Source organism: Didymella exigua (genome assembly GCF_010094145.1).
Source record: "Didymella exigua CBS 183.55 unplaced genomic scaffold M421scaffold_7, whole genome shotgun sequence".
Classification (NCBI taxonomy): domain Eukaryota; kingdom Fungi; phylum Ascomycota; class Dothideomycetes; order Pleosporales; family Didymellaceae; genus Didymella; species Didymella exigua.
In genome coordinates, this window is record NW_022984781.1 from 258,250 (window position 1) to 276,210 (window position 17,961).

Below are 17,961 nucleotides of genomic sequence, written 5' to 3' on the forward strand. Positions count from 1 at the left end.
CACAGGTCTGCAGTAGAGCCAATTGAGCTTTACGTAGGTCTCCACCCAACACACACTCCTTAAAATCACCTTGAAGCGCATTCGTTTGGCGGTCAGCGTCAGATGAACCTGCAACATCGCCGGGCGATCTTGAGGATACCAGTACGTATTATCTGATGGTATTTGTGAACTTGAGTTGCCACGAGGAATGCGAGCAATATCTTGTTGCCTAGCTACCAAACTGCTGCATGTTGCGCGAGTGGACTCGAGTCTCAATTGCCCGCCCTCACCATTAAGAATTCCATCTCAATTGCATGTACTGATTCCGACCAGTCTCGCCCTTCCCATCTGAAGGGTTGCTCCATTTCCTAAATGGTCTTTAAGAGCTTCTCCCTCGCGCGTACGAGTCTTGCGAAAGGCTTCACCCACGGTTACGCCCAGTCTGTAGTCGCCGGTGTCTCCCAAAACAACCCTCTTGCCACACTCCAGCACGACAGGTTCCGCAAGGGCCACAAGCAGCAGTATGCTTTCGCCTCGAACTCGACCACGAGCGCCATAAAGGCGCTTGACAGCGCACGCGCACACGAGCACCAGGATTCCGGACTCGCCGCCTACTACACAGCGTGGCAGAAGACGCAGAAGACCGAAGACAAGGAGTGGTCGCAGTACCAGTTCCGCAAGCTCATCGAATACGATCCCAAGCATGCGTCCAAGGAAGCAGAGGCGAAGGCCGCAGAGGCTGCGGCTGAGGAGGCATCTGAGCCCAATCCTGCCCGTGCTGGCGTCAACCGCGCATACAGCACGAGCCAGGTAGAAGACTTCAAGAAGGCCGTGGGCGATGAGCAGGCAGAGGAGATTGCGCTTGCACAGGTCGATGAGGCGATCGCGCAAGAGGCGGCAAAGATCAGGGCCGTGAACGAGGCCATCAGGGAGGCGGAGACACGGCTATCGCCCATCCAGGAGAGGACAGTAACGCCCGCAAATCTTTCGGACACGGCCAACTCGGCAAGCTTAAGCTACACCCCGCCGTCGTCGCTCCTCCCCAGCCCATTCGATGAGATTGAGGAGTACACCGCACATCTCGAGAAGCTCGCTGCGAACCGCAAGTATGCTGAAATCCCGGCTGTCTTCGAGTCTATGCTCCTCGATGGAGTCAAGCCATCGACCACTGCCTACAACTACCTCCTTTCCGCTGCGATCAACCTCCCGCGCGCAAAGCACCAGGTCGTTCCCAAGGCTCTTGATGTCTACTCGGACATGCTTCGCCGCCGTGTTGCTCCAGACACGGCGACCTACACAGCCCTCATTGAGCTTCTTTCCGTACGATCACTGGAAGTTGTGTCGATGAGCCAGGTCTACGAAGAGAAGCGCCTCCGTTACGGCGGACTGGAGGAGGAGGGCAAGTTCATGCTCCAGTCGAATGAAACCGACTACGCTATCCTCGCCGAAGACAGCTCCCTCGGCGTTGCGGTCAAGCTCTTCGACGCCGCCATCAAGGTCGAGGCAGGCCAGAAGTTCTCCGAAAGGACGTACCGTCTGCTTGTCACGGCCTGTGCTGAGGGCGAACGCGTCGAGGACATGGTCCGAATCTACTCGCACATGGAGTCGCGTAAAGTGACGCCAGCTGGCGACATGTTCGTTCCTATGATTCACGCTTTCGGCAAGTCTGGTGATCTGAGAAGTGCTGTCGAGTGCTTTGATGAGTACAAGGCTCTTGCCATGGCCAACGACAACGGCAGCGTCCAGCTCGTCCGAAAGGACAAGGATGTGTACGCCGCCTTGATCAAGGCCTACGCCACTTGTGACCGTATGGAGGGTGGCCAGAAATTTTTGAGAAAGGTTGAGGCCGCACTCATCGAAGCTGAGGACATTACATCTCTTCGCGACATTGTCGGTCTGAAGGCTCTTCTCCCCGTTTGGCTGAACAGCGGCTCGTTCAAACAGGCTTACGTCCATGCCACCGAGTCTCTAAGCCCTCAGGCACAGCACATCGCGATGGCTGCTATCTGCATCAAAGCAGCTGACCGCAATGTCATGGACATTGCTACTGAGGCCTTCGATGCTCTTCCTGCAGAGGCTGATCTTGCCCGACCAGCGATGGCCATGGGCGCTATGCACACCCGCAATGGAAACATTGAGGCTGCTGAGATCTTCTGGAGAATGCTCGAGCTCTCGCCTACCAAGCCCGACTTCATTGAGCCCACTGCTATGCACAGCGTTGCTCTCATTGGAAGCGGTCAGGCTGAGCGCGGTCTTCGCCAGGGTCGTCAGATGTTTGATCGCATCCGCGACACTCAGTCAGGGTCTCAGGCGAAGATGGAGATCGTCGAGCATATCGACGAGGCTATTGAGGTTATGGGTCAGTTCATGATGAAGCGTGGCATCTTCCTTCCGCCGCGGGCCAGCATGGAGCTGATGTGGACGATGATTGAGAACGGTGGCCTAGTCACCCCAGTTGCTCACCATTTACTATCTGGAATGGGACCTGAGGCTATCGCTCAACTCAACTTCGACGACGTCACGCTCCTGATGCAGGTCCAGTCTGGAATCATCCTCCAGAGTGCGGAAGTCGACGCTGCCCATGCTGCGCGGTTCGCCCATCTTCTCGAGGTCATCACCTCCGTTGGCTCGCCTGTCAACAAGACTACGTCAGGTCTTGTCGAGAAGGTGCTCGCTGCTCTTGACCGGGGTGACCTCCAGCACCGATGGTACAGCTACAAGCACCCAGCACCCGAGTCGATGTACTCGCCTGCTCCGTTTGCGGCTTACCCTGCACCTGGACCAGGTGCACCTGGAGTGCCCGCTTTTGAGGACCAATACGACCCGTATGCTGCGTCTACCGACAACAAGGGCTCGGTCGTCATCGCCGAGCTGCTCGAGAAGACACATGGTCGCACCGCGTCTCACCTGAACGAGGCTTTGATGAAGTTCAAGAACATGCGCCGAGCTGGTCGCCACCCCAGGTTCTTCACATACGCTAAGCTCATCACCGCTGCTGCCAAGGAGGACCGCCTCAGCCTGGCTCACGACATTCTCAATCTCGCGAAGCAGGATATTCCCCTTCTTCCTCAGTACCGCATCGTGCGCTACGGCTGGGTTACTATCCTTGACGCTATGGTTGCTGCTTGCCTTACTTGCGGACAGCGCGACCTCGCTGCCCGTTACCACCAGGACCTGCTGGACATGGGTGCTGCGCCCACTGCCAACACCTTCGGCCTTTACATCACTACGCTTAAGGAGTCTACCAAGACCTTCGATGAGGCCACCGAGGCTGTCAAGATCTTCCTCCGTGCTAAGTCTGAGGGTGTCGAGCCATCCTCATTCTTGTACAATGCCCTGATCGGTAAGCTCGGGAAGGCCCGCCGCATCGACGACTGTCTCTTCTACTTCTCCGAGATGCGCAGCCTCGGTATCCGCCCGACCTCCGTCACATATGGCACCATCGTCAACGCTCTCTGCCGCGTCAGTGACGAGAAGTTTGCCGAGGAGCTATTCGAAGAGATGGAGAGCATGCCCAACTACAAGCCGCGCCCTGCTCCCTACCACAGCATGATGCAGTTCTTCCTCACCACCAAGCGCGACCGCAGCAAGGTCCTCGGCTACTACGAGCGCATGCGCTCCAAGCGCATCGAGCCGACGACACATACCTACAAGCTCCTCATCGACACGTACGCCACCCTGGAGCCAGTCGACATGGAAGCCGCCGAGCGCGTGCTCGAGCAGGTCCGCACCGCCGGCGCCGTGCCCGAGGCCGTTCACTACTCCTCCTTGATCCACGCCAAAGGCTGCGTTGCACACGACATGGACGGCGCACGCCAGCTTTTCGAGACCGTCCTCGCTGATGCCCGCATCCGCCCACAAGCATGTCTCTACCAAGCACTCTTCGAGTCCATGGTCGCGAACCACCAGATCGAAGCCACCGACGCCGTGCTCGCAAACATGCACGCGCGCCGCGTCGAGATGACTCCGTACATCGCCAACTCGCTCATCCACGGTTGGGCGCTGGCCCAGAACATCGACAAGGCCAAGGCAATTTACGAGTCTGTGCCCGAGGCCAGGCGTGAGCCGAGCACCTACGAGGCGATGACGCGTGCGTACATGGCTGTTGAGGACCGAGCGAGTGCCATGCAGGTCGTAAACGAGGGTCTTTCTCGCGGCTACCCTGCTGCCGTCGCAGGGAAGATTCTGGAGCTTGTCGGTGGTGGCAGGCAGCCTGCTGAGATGGCTGCGTAAGCAGTCGAAGGTTGCCCGACCGCAAAGTGCCGTGTTTTTTTTTCGCTTCTCTCTCGATTCCCCATGCTTCGACTTGGTTTCTTTACTCCCTTCCGCGACGGCCTAAAAGAACTTCAAAACACCCCCTGCCGTATGGCGCGGCTGGGCAGTATATCTTCACGTCTGTTTTCCAAATCGCTTCCAGCGATGGCGTTTGTTTGAGCAAGATACCTAGGGCGGAGGAACGGACGGCGTCTGAGCGCCCCAGTCACTGCACAGGTCGCTTTTCCACGGCTTGGGGGACTGGTGTTGGGGTGCTGCTGTACATTGGCCATGGTGTTGCACGGGCTTACATAGTTTGTTCCGACTTGATTTGCGCGCGCAGTCGCGTTGCTGGCTGTATAATACCCGGATATACACCTCCTCTAGATGGATGGGTGGCGACGGTGGCGCATGGCATAGAGTACAGCCTGCATAATTGAAAAGTATATTCATCTCAATTGCACATGTGCCGTGCTCTGGATATCTGCGAACGCCTCGCTTAGCCGTGCCTTTTCTCTATTCTACTACTACATCCCCCCCCTCCCCTCTCCCTTTTTCACAACCCAGCCCCCACTCCCTCCGCTGGTCCCACCTCAACAATCCACAACTCTCACCACTCAGCGTATACCCCTCCCCCCAGCTCTATCAGGCGCAACATAATTCCCCAACACAAGTATCCAGGCGGCACATCGTCGCCACAAACAAGAACACGAGCCGGCGTAAAACGCAGTTGGCGCGGTCGAAGCACGCGTAGCAGCGTTCCAGCGCCGAGGGCATGGAGCGCCGCTCCGTCGCCTAGTTGGTGCCCGCGTCGACGACGGTCTCGATGCTCTTCCCGTTGCGGGTCGAGATGGAGTTGGAGGGGTTGCAGCCTGGGTAGATTGTCGCCGTGGGTACGGCGGCGATGGTTAGGGTTGTTATTGTTGCTGTTGTGCTTGTCATGTTGTTGTTGATGTTGTTGATGTTGTTGATGTTGTTGATGATGCTGATGATGTTGATGTTGATGTTGTTGTTGATGTTGTGGACAAGGTGAGTGTGATGAATTCTGTGACGGTCGTGGAGGCGCGGATAGGTGTGATGACGGTGGTAATGGTGTGCGAACGTGTGCTCGTGGTCTGGTACACGTTAGTTCAGTTCGGAGCGTGTGGGCGGCTGCTTGGACTCACGGTTGCGGTTGGTCTGGGGACGGTCTTGGTAGCCGTCCTAGACCATGTGTAGCTCAGTGTCTTGGTGGTGACGACTTCGATGTTGTTGGTGCAAGCCAGCGCGGCTGGGAACTTGTTCGGGATATAAGGCTTGTTGTCCTTGATGGCGCAGGGGACCTGCTTGGACTGGCGGGTGTCGAGATCAGCGGGTACTGGCATCACTGCAGGGGCGGCGACGCGGCGAGCATGGCCGGCGTCTCTTTTGTGAGACGGAGGGTTGCCGGAGACGCTTTGGATGGGAGTGTGGCCTGCATTGGTAGTGACGGTCGATGTGCCTAAACACGGTGTGTCTACATCAACTCGACTAACGCGCTCCCACTGCGGGTTGAAGGAGTCTCGAAGAGTACACCAGACCAATCAGAACATGTGTCTTGACTTCTGATTCATCCCAACGGCAGACCAGAAAGCAGAATTGCAGAGTCAGCTCGTTCGAATACCGCCTCGTCAAGCCTGCTTCGCACACCTAATGCCGGCCTCGCGACCAAGTGCATACAAACAGCCAGGGCTGGTTCGTTGCGCTGTGGGATGAACACGCTAGGCATAGGCTCGAATCTCGGGTTTCCCGGCTTCTGGAGAGAAATACCTAGCAAGTCAACTACCGCAGCTGCTGAAGGCTTAGAAATCTTCCTCGATCAAGGACCTCAACCCAAGACCACTCGAAGAGTACCTAGCGCAGTTTCATACAACAATCTCCAAACTCCCCAGCATCTGCATTCCCACCCAGTCAGGCATGGTCTCTCCACGACCACAAAAAGCCAACCAAGCGTAGTTGAACTCACCAAGCGTAGTCGAACTCACCAAGCGTAGTCGAACTCACCAAGCGTAGTCGAACTCACCAAGCGTAGTCGAACTCACCAAGCGGCAGCCTCGCAGGGCTAGGCTGGCAAAAGGCTGGCTCGACTGCGATGGCCTCGCCGGGGCTTGTGCCAGGGAAAGCGGACAACAATTGCACTGCGCTTGTAGCGCATTTGAAGCGGGATCCGCCGAGGCTTCGAGTGGCAGATGTGGGTGGTGGCGATTTGACGTCTCAGAAGGAGAGACACGACAGTTTCAAGAGTAGCTGCGTGGTCGAAAGCATCCCAAAGTCGCAGTCGGCGGATGTAAGGCCCTGGTCTTTCGGGGCATGTGTGCGCTGGATTGATTCCTCGGAGGTGCCGCGTGCTTACCTCCAAGGCCAGGGCGAGGCTGGTTGGAGTTTGGTAGGTTGCCACGCCGCAGACTCTACTCTATCCTATGCAAGTGTCAGTCGCCAGATGCCTTCACCCCCAGCGACACCATGTGTCTGCAGCAACGGCCTACAGGAACACAAGGCCAAGCCAGATGCGCGCGGGCTAGACGTATAAACTATCGTATTCAAGACACTCTAGATGCGTCCTCCCAAGGACGAGTGCAAATGCCCACTCCCAAGGACGAGTGCAAATGCCCGCTCCCAAGGACGAGTGCAAATGCCCACTCCCAAGGACGAGTGTAAATGCCCGCTCCCAAGGACGAGTGCAAATGCCCACTCTCAAGGACGAGTGCAAATGCCCACTCCCAAGGACGAGTGCAAATGCACACTCCCAAACGCCGCCTAATGCCCGTGTGCCTCCAACTACCACCCCCCGCCAACAGTAACGGCCAGGCCAGCGACTCTCTCCACGTCACTCTTCGGCTTGCCCACGTCGCTCTCGACCTTCCTGTAGCTCGTGTACAGCAGGCGCTGGACATGGACGCCTGTGATTTCCGACCAATGGGCGACGACGCGCTTGACGTGCGTCCTGTCGATGCCGTTGACCACGTCTGCATCGACATGAACGTCCGAGTGCTGCGTGACGTCTGCGTCTGCGTCTCCGTCGACGTCTTCGGCGTCCGAGGCAGAAAAGTACGCCTCATCGACCCTCGCCAGCCATTCTTTCTGCTCCGCCGGGCCCGGCCGGACGACGGGCGTCTGCTCAACCTCGGGCTGTACGCGCCGACTCTCCAGCCGCCTAATGTCGTCCACCTCGGTGACCTTGACCTGGCCGCCGCCGTTGGTGCAGCCGCCCGGACACGCCATGACCTCGACGTAGGCATAGTCCTTGGTCTCGACGGCCTTTGCTCCAGGCGGGCGTCGCACAGCGCCCGTCTTGGCGCCGGGCAGGCGGCTCGCTCTCGCGGGCTTGAGGCGGCGGACCAGGTTCTGGATGTTGCGGAACCCGTAGAAGCGCGCCATCCGTATGATGGTCTCCGGCCCGCGGGTGAGCGAGTACTCGACGACGTCGGCGTTGCGGCCGCGGCTCACCGAGATGGTCGACCCGGGGTGGGCGGTCTGGTAGGTGCGCAGGATGTGGTAGAGGTAGCCGCCCGAAGAGCCGGCGTCGCGGGGCTGGGTCTTGCGCCGCGCGCCCGCGCGCGGGAAGAGGAAGGCGTCGAGGGTTGGGTCGGGGAAGGGCGTGCGGTGGGCGAGGGGCGTGCGTGGCAGCGACGAGAAGGAGATATTGCGGGCAGAGGCGAGCGAGAGCAGCTCGCGCGCGGTGATGACGCAGTCGACGTCGCGGACGGGGGCCGCGGGGTCGTGGGCGGGGAGCCAGGCGGACGAGGCGAGCTCGCTGCGGCTGGCCTCGAGCTTCTTGTCGAAGCAGGGCATGATGGCGAGGTGCCAGATGTGCGCGGGCGACACGTTGTAGCGCTGGCTGAGGACCGACTTGACGAGGGTGCCGGCCAGCGCCTGCGGAGACTTGAGGCGCGAGAGATGCGGCAGGACGTAGGCGTGTGTCTTCTCGGCGTAGCAGATCCAGCCGGGACACGCCGAGGTGAGGATGGGGCCCTTTGGCGTGGAGTCGATGGCGCCTTCGCTGCCGGGCTTTGCGCCTGTGTCGGACGTCGCGGGCGAGGCGGCGGCGGCGGCGGCGGCGGCGGCGACTTCGTCTGCGGCGGCGACCAGACACGCCTCGCGTACGACGTCCGTGTCGATGACCCAAGTGAAGGCGCTCCCCTGGTGTCCGCCGGCCGCGACGCCAGACGGCCCGCTCAGGAGCTGTGTGATCATGTTGCCGGCTTCTTGCGCGCTCACATTGAAGACGGCCGCCAGACTCGCGCGCGCCTGGGGCGACACGCTCGCGACAAACAGCCTGCCCTCGGCATCATGGCCATTGCAGCCGTCCACATGTGTGTGCCCGTTCGTCGCTCTGTTCGTCGTGCCCGGGGCCAGCCACGGTGTGTCCAGCGACTTGTACGTGTCCAGCGTCGACAGGACCTCGTTGTGCGACTGCAGCTGGACCAGCACCGCCTCAGCACTCGTGACGCATCCCGAGCACGCGAGGCAGTCGGTCAGCGATATCTGCGCAGGCGGCGGCGGCTCGGCGGCGGCCGCCTTCTCTTCGGTGGTGACTTCGTACGGGTTCTGCGCGCGTCAGTGTGCGCCGCCAGCCTTTGGGAGCGGACGTCGTACCGAGCTGGCCGCTGGCTTCGCCGGCAGCGTCTCGATTGGCTTTATGCACGCGACGCCGGGCGATATGAAGTCGTTGAGGTCGTCGGCGGAGAGGATTGCGCTCATGGTTGCGAGAGGGCGGGGGAGGCGTGGCGGGGGATTGCTGGATGCGGCCGGCGCAGTGGTTCAATCTGCGCGCAGCAGAAGAGTCGGACGGGGCGCGTACAGTCTAGAGGCACAGTGAGAGACACAAAATACAACGACGCCTGCCCCAGAATGCGTCTTGAGAATTGATGTGTAATCCACGCCGAAGCGCGGAGAAGCCCAACTATTTCGCAGTCACGTAACCGCGCACCTATCGATAAGGTTGCATTTCACACCCTGGCCCGCGGCCTTTGGTCTGTTTCCGCCACACCTCGCTCGACTTCGCCCAATCGAACGACTGACGTTTGCTGTCATCCACGTGCTCTGCCGATACCCTCCGCCGGGGCTTGGGGAATTGGACTTGGCTACTGAGCAACATGTCGCGGATGCAGCAGCGAGCATACCAAGATTTCCATTGACTGCATAGATACTGTGAGGCGCACCAGCACCCGCTCGTGCAAGACCCCCCCCGCAACAGCCCCTCACCCACGCAGACACCGATAATAATGCTCAGCGCCCCGCGTAGGTAGCACAGCACTCGGCATGCTCGCCCCCAATGTGCCAGAGCTGACTGGACAGGCTCAAAGCCTGTCAAACGTGAAGTCCGGTACCCTACGCCCAAAGGGACAAAGACATGTCACCCACGCCCGTCTCTGATCGCACAACTGATCGGCATGCACATGCATGCATGCAGCGGCCCGCTGCCCGTTGTGCGATCTTAGCTGCACCTGTGAGATTCCGAGGCTGGATATATATACATGCATACATACATGCATACATACATACATACATACATGCATGCATACTACATACATACATAAATGCATACATACTACATACATACATACATGCATACATACTACATACATACATACATGCATACATACATACATCAATTCTCTCGTAGCGATGCTGTGAGTATTCCTAGAGACGTGACTGGTGCGTGCAGGTGGGCAGAAGTGCAAGTGGAATCGGCAGCACCAAAGGGCGAAGCACACACCTCGGAGCCGCAATCTTATCGGCGCGGTGTGAGCATCGAGCATCTTCTCCAGCACCGCATGGCCCGCGCACACATTCGGCCCTGCACCGTCTGCAAATCTGCACACGCGTCCGCCATCAGGGTCTTCTCCCTCACGAGTCATCACCGAGTCTCGCACCCAATCCCCAAAACCTAAAACCCAAACCCCAAAGCTCATGCCCAAGCCCAAGCCCAAGCTTAAGCCCAACCCAAAGCCTCATCAGACCAGGCAATCCCCGTCCACGGTCCTATTCTACGTGAAGTTCGTACTTTATGCCACGGTCCCCCCCCCATCGAGCAGCGGCGGCACATAGGTAGGTAGTCCCGGGGCAGATCCGAGCTTACACGCACACACACATATACACATGCATTGGTACCGTGCCAGGACGCCCTGATTTAGAGCCTCATGATTTCCCGCGCCGGCGCCGGCGCCGGCCTTGACACGTTGACGCTCGGTGTCGGCGCTGAGGCTACGATACGCCTGCCTCGCTCACCTCGCGGGCCCTGCTGGACGCAGACCGATCCAAGGCACACCCCAGTCCGTGCCGATGCGCCGCATGCGTGGCGCTCGGTGAGTGCGGACACGTCTTTTGCTCGGCGTGGCGGTGGGAGAAGCCGGCGACGACGTGGAGCAGAGGCTGTGGCCTTGGGCGAATGCGGTACGGGGCGGGGCTCAGTAGTGGCGAGGGGTCGGCTCTGCGTGCGCTGCGCTGGCGGCTGGCGGCTGGCGCTGGCGCGTCGACTACGTGTACACTACACTCTCGGGGCTCGGTGGCGGGTTCAACGTGCAGCACAGAGAGTTGCGCGTGGAGAGACGTCTTAGGGGTGCCGCGGTGCGGACATTGATAGTTGATTGATATGCTACATAGGAGATTGATCTGGTGATCGGTCCAGCCGAGTGACGACAAGACTGCGCAGTGGTATCAACCCGATTTTTACCTGCCTCGACATCTTCGCCTTTCGAGAAAATTACAAGCATGTACAAGGACCAGCCAGCGGCCAAAGAAAAAGGGTCTGGTCGAGCGAGACCACATTAGGTGATTACAAGGAACGTCCTGACTTTGTCGGGGCGAATAGTCGCGAAGAGGTAGAGAGCGCCGACCAAGTCTATAACAGTGGCGTCTATAGTGGCCACGAAACGCAAGGAGATAGTGAGCAAGGAAATGGAGTTGATCGCTCAACACAACTAGCTATCTATGTACAATACCGCAAGCTCACCCGTGCACCAAGTATTCCAAAACAAGATCCACCGTGACTTCCATCCTAACCAAAACAGTGAAGATTGCGGGGGACGGCGACGTTGATCTAGTCGCCAAATGCAAGTGGGGTATCCGCCAGGAACAACGAAATGAAGCTGACGAGGAAAATGCGCTGAACAGTCTAGCGAGATATCTTGGACGAAAATGTTGCCCAGATGAAACAGGGTGCAGAAGCAGGTGTCGGGGATTCCCAGACTTAACCCTAACCAAAAGTGAAACGTCGACGATCTCATGCCTGTACGATATGCCCTCGCCAGATGAAAACGAAAATGCCGCCAAAGTATAGTATCCGATATGGAGAGATGTGGTGGTGTACAGAATGACTGTCGCTGCTAGTGAGATGAGGCAGTATTGCGAGATGTAACGACTGTTCTGAGACGTGAAAACGCCGCCGCTTTTGTGACCATATTTGCACCGTTCCAGACGGGAGACCGAGGCTCAATGTCGTGCGGTTATAACCGAGTGAACGGTAATTGGGGCGAGCATATACTGGTGATGGAGATGTAGGCCGTAAATTACACTTAGTATGCGATCGAAAGAGTTGAGAACGAAGCGAAAGGGTTTCGAGCCGGAGCATTACCGGTATAGCGATTGCGTTGCCATGAGACTCGCTGCTACGCTGCTTGCCCAGTCTGAGTCATCAGGCGGTGTGGGCCATTTCGAGACGTTCTCGTTCTGTGTAGGGTAAGGTTTGTTGATATCCATAGGCTTGCTAGGGGTAGCGTAGTTGTTCTGGTTGAATGCAGTGTTGCGATTCGCAGATGGTGAAGGAGTCAGGTAGGATGCCATAGGCTCGGTGTGGGAATGGGAGTGGCGTGGTGCCCTCTGCTGATTGTCCAGCTTCTTTGCAGCCTTGTGGGCTGAAGCAAGAACTTCACTGAGAAGCTCTTCCTCTTCATTGGGGGTTTCGTACTTGTTGGGGGGATTCGAGGGGTTCGATTTACTTTGAACCGCACGCCTCGTCCTGCTGGAGATGGGCCCACCAATGCCGTTCTCAGTGACGCGGGGCTCAGGGCCGTGGGGCACCGAGTGGTGCCTCTTAAGCACGGGATTCGATGCGACGCGCTGCTTGGCCGCATTGTTCTCGACTGTGCACCTCACGTGCTGGAGAGCCTTGTCCAATTCCGAGTAGTCGGGATTCGTCGACGGTGCTGCGGCGGCTGGCTGATCGACAATTATGGACGATCGAGCGGAGCCCGCCCAAGGAGCACAACCTGCGTTAGCCTCAACATCGTCTGAGTTGGGCGACATAGGAGTTGGGTAACGTCCGGAAAGGCGTCGAGCGCGCTTGCGGAGGTGGGAGAAGAAGCCCTCCTTATGACCGCTTGCTGGAGATGCCAGGCCTGACTTGCCCTCCAATGCCCTCTCTGCTTCTTGTCGATGCACGTCTGCATAGTGGTTTCCGTGGGACGCAAGTGACAACTGGCGTCCGATCTTGGCCTTTCCCTCCTTCTCGGCAGCACGCAAGCTTGCTTGCGCTGTGACTTCTGCGGAGATAGGGGACACTGGCCTGATGGAGGGTAGGATCGGGATGGGGGCGCCGTTGTTGGGCACTCCGTTTGTCCACGTAGCCCGCTTAGCTGGGTTGGGACGCTGCTTAATTGACCCACTTGGGTCGCTCGTGTTGGCTTGCTGCGGCAATGGGCGGGGTGACATTTGCTGTACTGGAGTGATGTGCTGGGGAACAGCTGGGGCGCTTTCACGAGCGACCAGTGATCTGCGCAGCCATGACGAGGTCTTCGATGTGATGCTGGGGGAAGCGTCCGGAGAGTCTTTGCATGAGAGATCGGACTGCTTGCGGCCCAACAGACGCGAAGACGACGACTTCAGGCGCAGAGGGTCGACGGCGTTTTGGAAGTAGTCGTGAGCGAGAGCCTGAGTGGATGTGGGCCTGTTCTTGGGGTCCCACAGCAGACACCAGGTGACAAACTTGGCCAAGCTGGCAGGCCACTGCGGTGTCTGGAGAATCGTGTCGAGCGAGTGAGGAGCCATCTTCGGGAATGAGAAGCCCAGCTTCTGCGCGAGTCTGACGCCGTCTTTCCATTCACCACCACCGACGGGCTGGCCGTGCTTGTTGATCCAGCCACCGGGGCTGCCCATGATCTCGCAGACCCTCCACACCTGATCGACCTCATTACCACCAGGGAAGAGCGGCTTCAATGTCGCGATCTCAACAGCCATAGCACCAACGGCCCAGATATCAACGGGAGCTGAGTACTCGCCGGCGCGAAGGAGGACCTCAGGTGCGCGATACCATCGCGTCGACACGTATGTTGTGTAGGGGAGCTTTGAGTGTGTCTCGCGTGCGAGGCCAAAGTCGGCGATCTTGATAGTGTACGCGGGAGGAGTCGACGGGGGTGTCATCATTGCCGAGTAGCGACGGAAAGGATGTGACGAGTCGTTCTGCTGTGATGTCGAGACAAGGATGTTCTCTGGCTTAATGTCGCGATGAAAGAACTCGCGTGCGTGGATGTGCTCGAGACCTGCAAGGATCTGGAAGAGGATGCTCTGTACGCTGGAGGCGTCTAGAGGCTTGTGGTCTCTCGCCTTCATTAGTTGGTACAGATTGCCGTCCATGTACTCCATGGCGATGTGAAGTCTCCTGCTGTAGGGGTCTAGGAAGATGTCTAATGCAGGTACCAAATGAGGATGAGGAGGAAGCGACCGAAGGAAGATGACTTCTCGCAGTTCCAGACAGCTTGAGAATGAGTCGAAGGTCTTCTTCATTGTCTTGATCGCGACCTGTAACAAGTCAGTTGGCCATCGATGACAGCTCTTGCCGCAAAATGTGACTTACCAGAGTGCCGCGACGGGCAATGTGAGCACCAGCAGTGCGGACGCGTGCAAGAGCAACGCTGCCGAAGCTACCGTCACCTATCTCTTTCATCACCTCATATCTCTCCTCAAGAGAAGCCCATCCATGGGGCAGTTCCCGTGATTCTGAGTGCATTGTGAGTGTGATGTGAGTCGTTCAACGATTCTGTGTGACACAAGACTGTTGGAGGTTAGACAGAAGCACTGGACAGACAGCCGGTGAGCTCACCAAAGGGGCGTCCTGGAGTGATTGTTGATTGGATCGGTCTAAGAGGTCTAGTTCATCTCATTCCAGGGTTCGTTTTGTTGCTTTCTTTTGATGGTTCCTCTGGCCTGACGTCGAGTTTTGCTGTATGCGGAGGGGGAGTCCGGTGCGTATCAAAGGGTTTGAAGTGGGATAGCAGCAGGCGTAGGGGTCCAGGTTGATGCAGGTGCGGGAATGTCGAAGAAATGAGGGACGACGGTTGGAAAAGGGCTGTGGAGCACGCCCGGGACCACGGTAGGCGGGTAGTATTCCGTAAGTTAGGATGTTCTAGTGAGCTTGATGAGGTATGACTTCGTGACCATAGCGTATATGGCTTTATGATCAGACAGGGAGGTGTGGCCTTGATCCGAGCGTCGGGGCTAGAGGGAAGTGGATTTGGCCGACGAGTAGAGGTTGAGAAAGGGTGGCCGGGTCCAGTGATTCCAGTCGGGGGTGGTGAAGACGAAGCGGCCTAACACGGTGCAGACGTGATGGACGGGATGTGACAACACGAGCAGAAATGCACCGGCAGCGGCAAGTCTCTGTGATTGATGGACCGGTTCTTTAATGAGAGACAGGAGGGGTGCGAAAATGGGCCTTTGCACGAATCGCCGAGCTAGGCTAGGTAGGAAATTAGGGTGGAAGGGGCGCTCGGGGAGCGTTGCGAGGCGTAATTATGCTGATCAGGAAACCCAGTCAGGCAAGGTCCGGCTCATGGCCAGTAGTCGGTCTGTTGCTGTGGTGAAGGCGGTCGCAGATGCGTGCGTTGGCAGCCAGTTCTTCGCGGCCCAGGTGGAGTGGGTTGACACGCCGGCTAGCGAGCGAAACAAGCAGCGGAATTGGTAGCGGTAAGAGCAGAGTGAGCGGTGAGGTGCAGAAGCATGGCGAGGGCGAAGCGATGTTTTGGAGTCAAAGACAGAGCACGGCGAGGGTGTAGCGGCCAGCAAGATTGAGTTGCGCGAAATGAGGGCAGGACCGACTTGAGACGGGGGCTGACTGTCAACGGGCTCGGGCGTGTAAGGGAAGGCGCGATCAGAGTTGCAGGAGCGCTCGGTTCACTCGCCGCTCGAACAGGCAAGGCGCGTTGGACTGCCAAATCGAACGCGTCCGACACCAGTACACGGGCGTGCTAGACTCTGCGCGCAGCGGCCATTGGGTGCTTCGCGGCGGCCCGCCCCCTTTTTCGATATTGTTGCGCACTTCATAGGTTGGGCTCCTGCGTGTGCAGCTCAATTCTCTCGACTTTATGTGCCAACACGTGACGCTCCGTGTCGCCGATGCCGCCAAAATTATACATACCAGCATATGCATTAGCACGCACATGTCTTATGTACGCCCACGACTCTTGCTCACCGCACGAAACATAGCCTCACCCCCAGCCCTCGATTCGCGCCGCCAGCAGATCGCGCGCCCTGCCCCAGTCAGGACGGGGCCGCCAGCACGCGGCTCATCTTGCATGTCTACGCGCAACAACAAGGACTGAGCTGCGCAACCTCCTCGCGAGTTACGATCTTCAGGCATGGTCTTCAGGCTGTCATTTCGCTGGGGCAACCACGTTTCGTCACTTCTGCGGCCCCTTTTCCGTTCTCTGACTTGCGCCGACAGCCACTAGTACCTGTTTTGAGGCAGGTTCCTGAGCATCCTGCAGCCATACCCCATTGGCCATCACCTCTAGCGCACATAACTATTGGCGAAGAGCCTTTGTCGACACCGTCAACGTGGTTTCGCTGTCAAAGCGTGCTTCTAGCGCACCCGTGGCATCCCGGAACAGCCATGGTGGGAGAGCGGCGTGAAATCTTCCTTGGCTTGAGTCAGTGGTGGGGACATGGGACATTGAGACCGGCGCCGATGCGCTCATCGTGGGCATCCCAGATCAAGGCGTGCCCAACCTCAGAATATCATGGGGATGTTTGATCACTGAGAACCCTTGAGGATACGATATCATCATCGTCATGGTGGGCCGAACTCTGGCTCAGGCAGCATGCAGGGCAAACGGAGAGTTGAGAACTAATGTGCCGTGCTACCACTCAGTGATCGACGAAACAATAGCCAGCTCAAGGGCCAACTCTATCTGTGAGGAGCAGCAGGCATCCGTACGGCAAAGTTGCTCCAGGAACACTGTCAACATAGTGCCCCAAATGGAATGCGCACGCATGGCGAGCAGAGTTTTGCAAGTCCATCTCGCCAGGCTCGCCGAGCTGTCTCTTGCTGGACACGCGTAATGCCGTCTGTTGGGCCTCCCGCTCCGCTGTCACCCTCTGACCTTTGGAGACCCTGAGATGCCGAAATACTATTTTGCAAGTCCATGCGCAAAGAACAGTGCAGTCAGCGTTGTGCGCCTTCCATGATGATGAACGAACCATTCAAATTAAGGGTCGGATTGATCTCGCTACAGATGCAACTCATCTTCCAGAATGTTTCTCCCGCGTTAGGACCTCGTCACAGACCATCAGAATAGATTGCCAGCCCACCGTCACGACACTCATGGCAGCGCACAGGTAAAGAAGCCCTGTTCATATACAAATCATCTCGGACTTTACAGCAAGATTCGGGCGTCGCAGCGTCCTCGGTTCCAGTATGATGGACATGATGCTCCTTGCGTGGCTTCTTGCGAAATCACCAGAAACGCAGCACTATCGAGGTCGACTCCTACAACAGGTACTGCAACTTTATTATCCGACCGAAGGACCTCGGACCGCCCGATGTCAACCATAACACTGAATCTTCAGAGCCCTAATCGTCCCGGTGCACTCTCTGAGAGTCGGCCAACAGGCCCATCATGGCCCATTCACCGTCAAAGCATTCCCTTACACCCGGTATTGCTTCAATCTCCTCTGCAAGTCATCGTCCGCGTTCGGAGAGGAAGGTCGACGCTTTGACGCGTTCTCTTGAACTTGTTTTGCATCCGTGCTTGTCGTTGTCTGCCAACAGCAATTTCAGTGGCTCCCTAAGCTGCACAAATGATCGAGCCACGCGCCACGGGACGGACCTGAACCGTCCACCCACGGCAAGATAATTACGGAACACCCTTACATGACGCTGGCCACATGTTTGCAGGCCAGGTGGGTGCAGTGCTCAACCCCAGGACTCTAAGCAAAGGGCTGCCTTGCAATAACCCAAATATCAACCCCGAGCGTCAATACGCATTCCTTCCGCGTCCAAAGCAATAGTTACACAGCCTCTGCGGCGGGGCAAGCTCGAGCAGGACTCGAGATCCTTTCTTTGCGGGCGGCAAGGCAAAAGCAAGTAACGCGGGACCACAGCGCGACAGTTGTCGTTCGAGCCATCTGTTCTCCCGCCCCAACGGTCATGCCCATTGTGGCGCACGCTGCAGCACCACCCGCGCGCGTTGCTTTTCGATGCTCATCTCTTTTGTGATACGTCGAGCCCTGACAATTTAGCCGTTCATACATCCAATTGGACAGGACAAGAAATCTAACATTTGATTTCGACGCATGCGGCTGCCTAGTGTCGACCAATCAATCTCCCTCACTTCTCTTCTTTTGTTTCTTTAGCTCTAAAACCAACGCTCAGCTGGCTCGCGAAGCACCACCAGGTGATGCTCAGCCTTGCCCGCCTCTGCCAGCTTCACCCTCATATCGATACCAGCAATCAGCGATGTTGCCCGAATCTAAACACAGAAGACTGCATGCGCC

At 57.8% G+C, this 17,961-nt stretch overlaps 6 protein-coding genes across 6 annotated transcripts; 1 reads left to right on the forward strand and 5 right to left on the reverse strand.

Moving 5' to 3' along the window:
• Positions 1–351: 351 nt before the first annotated feature.
• On the forward strand, positions 352–4,212 carry M421DRAFT_57570 (pentatricopeptide repeat protein; the record flags this gene model as incomplete). Its single annotated transcript, XM_033595518.1, has 1 exon — positions 352–4,212. One exon carries the CDS (start codon positions 352–354, stop codon positions 4,210–4,212), a length of 3,861 nt encoding a protein of 1,286 aa, XP_033450985.1.
• A 959-nt stretch (positions 4,213–5,171) lies between these two features.
• On the reverse strand, positions 5,172–6,170 carry M421DRAFT_90571 (uncharacterized protein; the record flags this gene model as incomplete). Its single annotated transcript, XM_033597870.1, has 4 exons — positions 5,172–5,348; positions 5,400–5,713; positions 5,932–6,007; positions 6,123–6,170. The coding sequence occupies 4 exons, from the start codon at positions 6,168–6,170 to the stop codon at positions 5,172–5,174; spliced, it is 615 nt and encodes a 204-aa protein (XP_033450986.1).
• Positions 6,171–7,029: 859 nt separating this feature from the next.
• On the reverse strand, positions 7,030–8,952 carry M421DRAFT_57412 (LET1-like protein; the record flags this gene model as incomplete). Its single annotated transcript, XM_033595497.1, has 2 exons — positions 7,030–8,799; positions 8,848–8,952. 2 exons carry the CDS (start codon positions 8,950–8,952, stop codon positions 7,030–7,032), a joined length of 1,875 nt encoding a protein of 624 aa, XP_033450987.1.
• Positions 8,953–9,150: 198 nt separating this feature from the next.
• M421DRAFT_357686 (uncharacterized protein) lies at positions 9,151–9,450 on the reverse strand. The gene has a single exon (XM_033589637.1). It carries the CDS (start codon positions 9,347–9,349, stop codon positions 9,182–9,184), a length of 168 nt encoding a protein of 55 aa, XP_033450988.1. The 5' UTR covers positions 9,350–9,450; the 3' UTR covers positions 9,151–9,181.
• M421DRAFT_357700 (uncharacterized protein) lies at positions 9,181–10,280 on the reverse strand. The gene has a single exon (XM_033589638.1). It carries the CDS (start codon positions 10,164–10,166, stop codon positions 9,552–9,554), a length of 615 nt encoding a protein of 204 aa, XP_033450989.1. The 5' UTR covers positions 10,167–10,280; the 3' UTR covers positions 9,181–9,551.
• Positions 10,281–11,651: 1,371 nt separating this feature from the next.
• Positions 11,652–14,558, reverse strand: M421DRAFT_357682 (serine/threonine-protein kinase MAK). The gene is made up of 3 exons (XM_033589636.1): positions 14,291–14,558; positions 14,045–14,242; positions 11,652–13,989 (listed from the first exon to the last, which is right to left on the reverse strand). Exons 2-3 carry the CDS (start codon positions 14,195–14,197, stop codon positions 11,824–11,826), a joined length of 2,319 nt encoding a protein of 772 aa, XP_033450990.1. The 5' UTR covers positions 14,198–14,242; positions 14,291–14,558; the 3' UTR covers positions 11,652–11,823.
• Between the last annotated feature and the right edge of the window lie 3,403 nt (positions 14,559–17,961).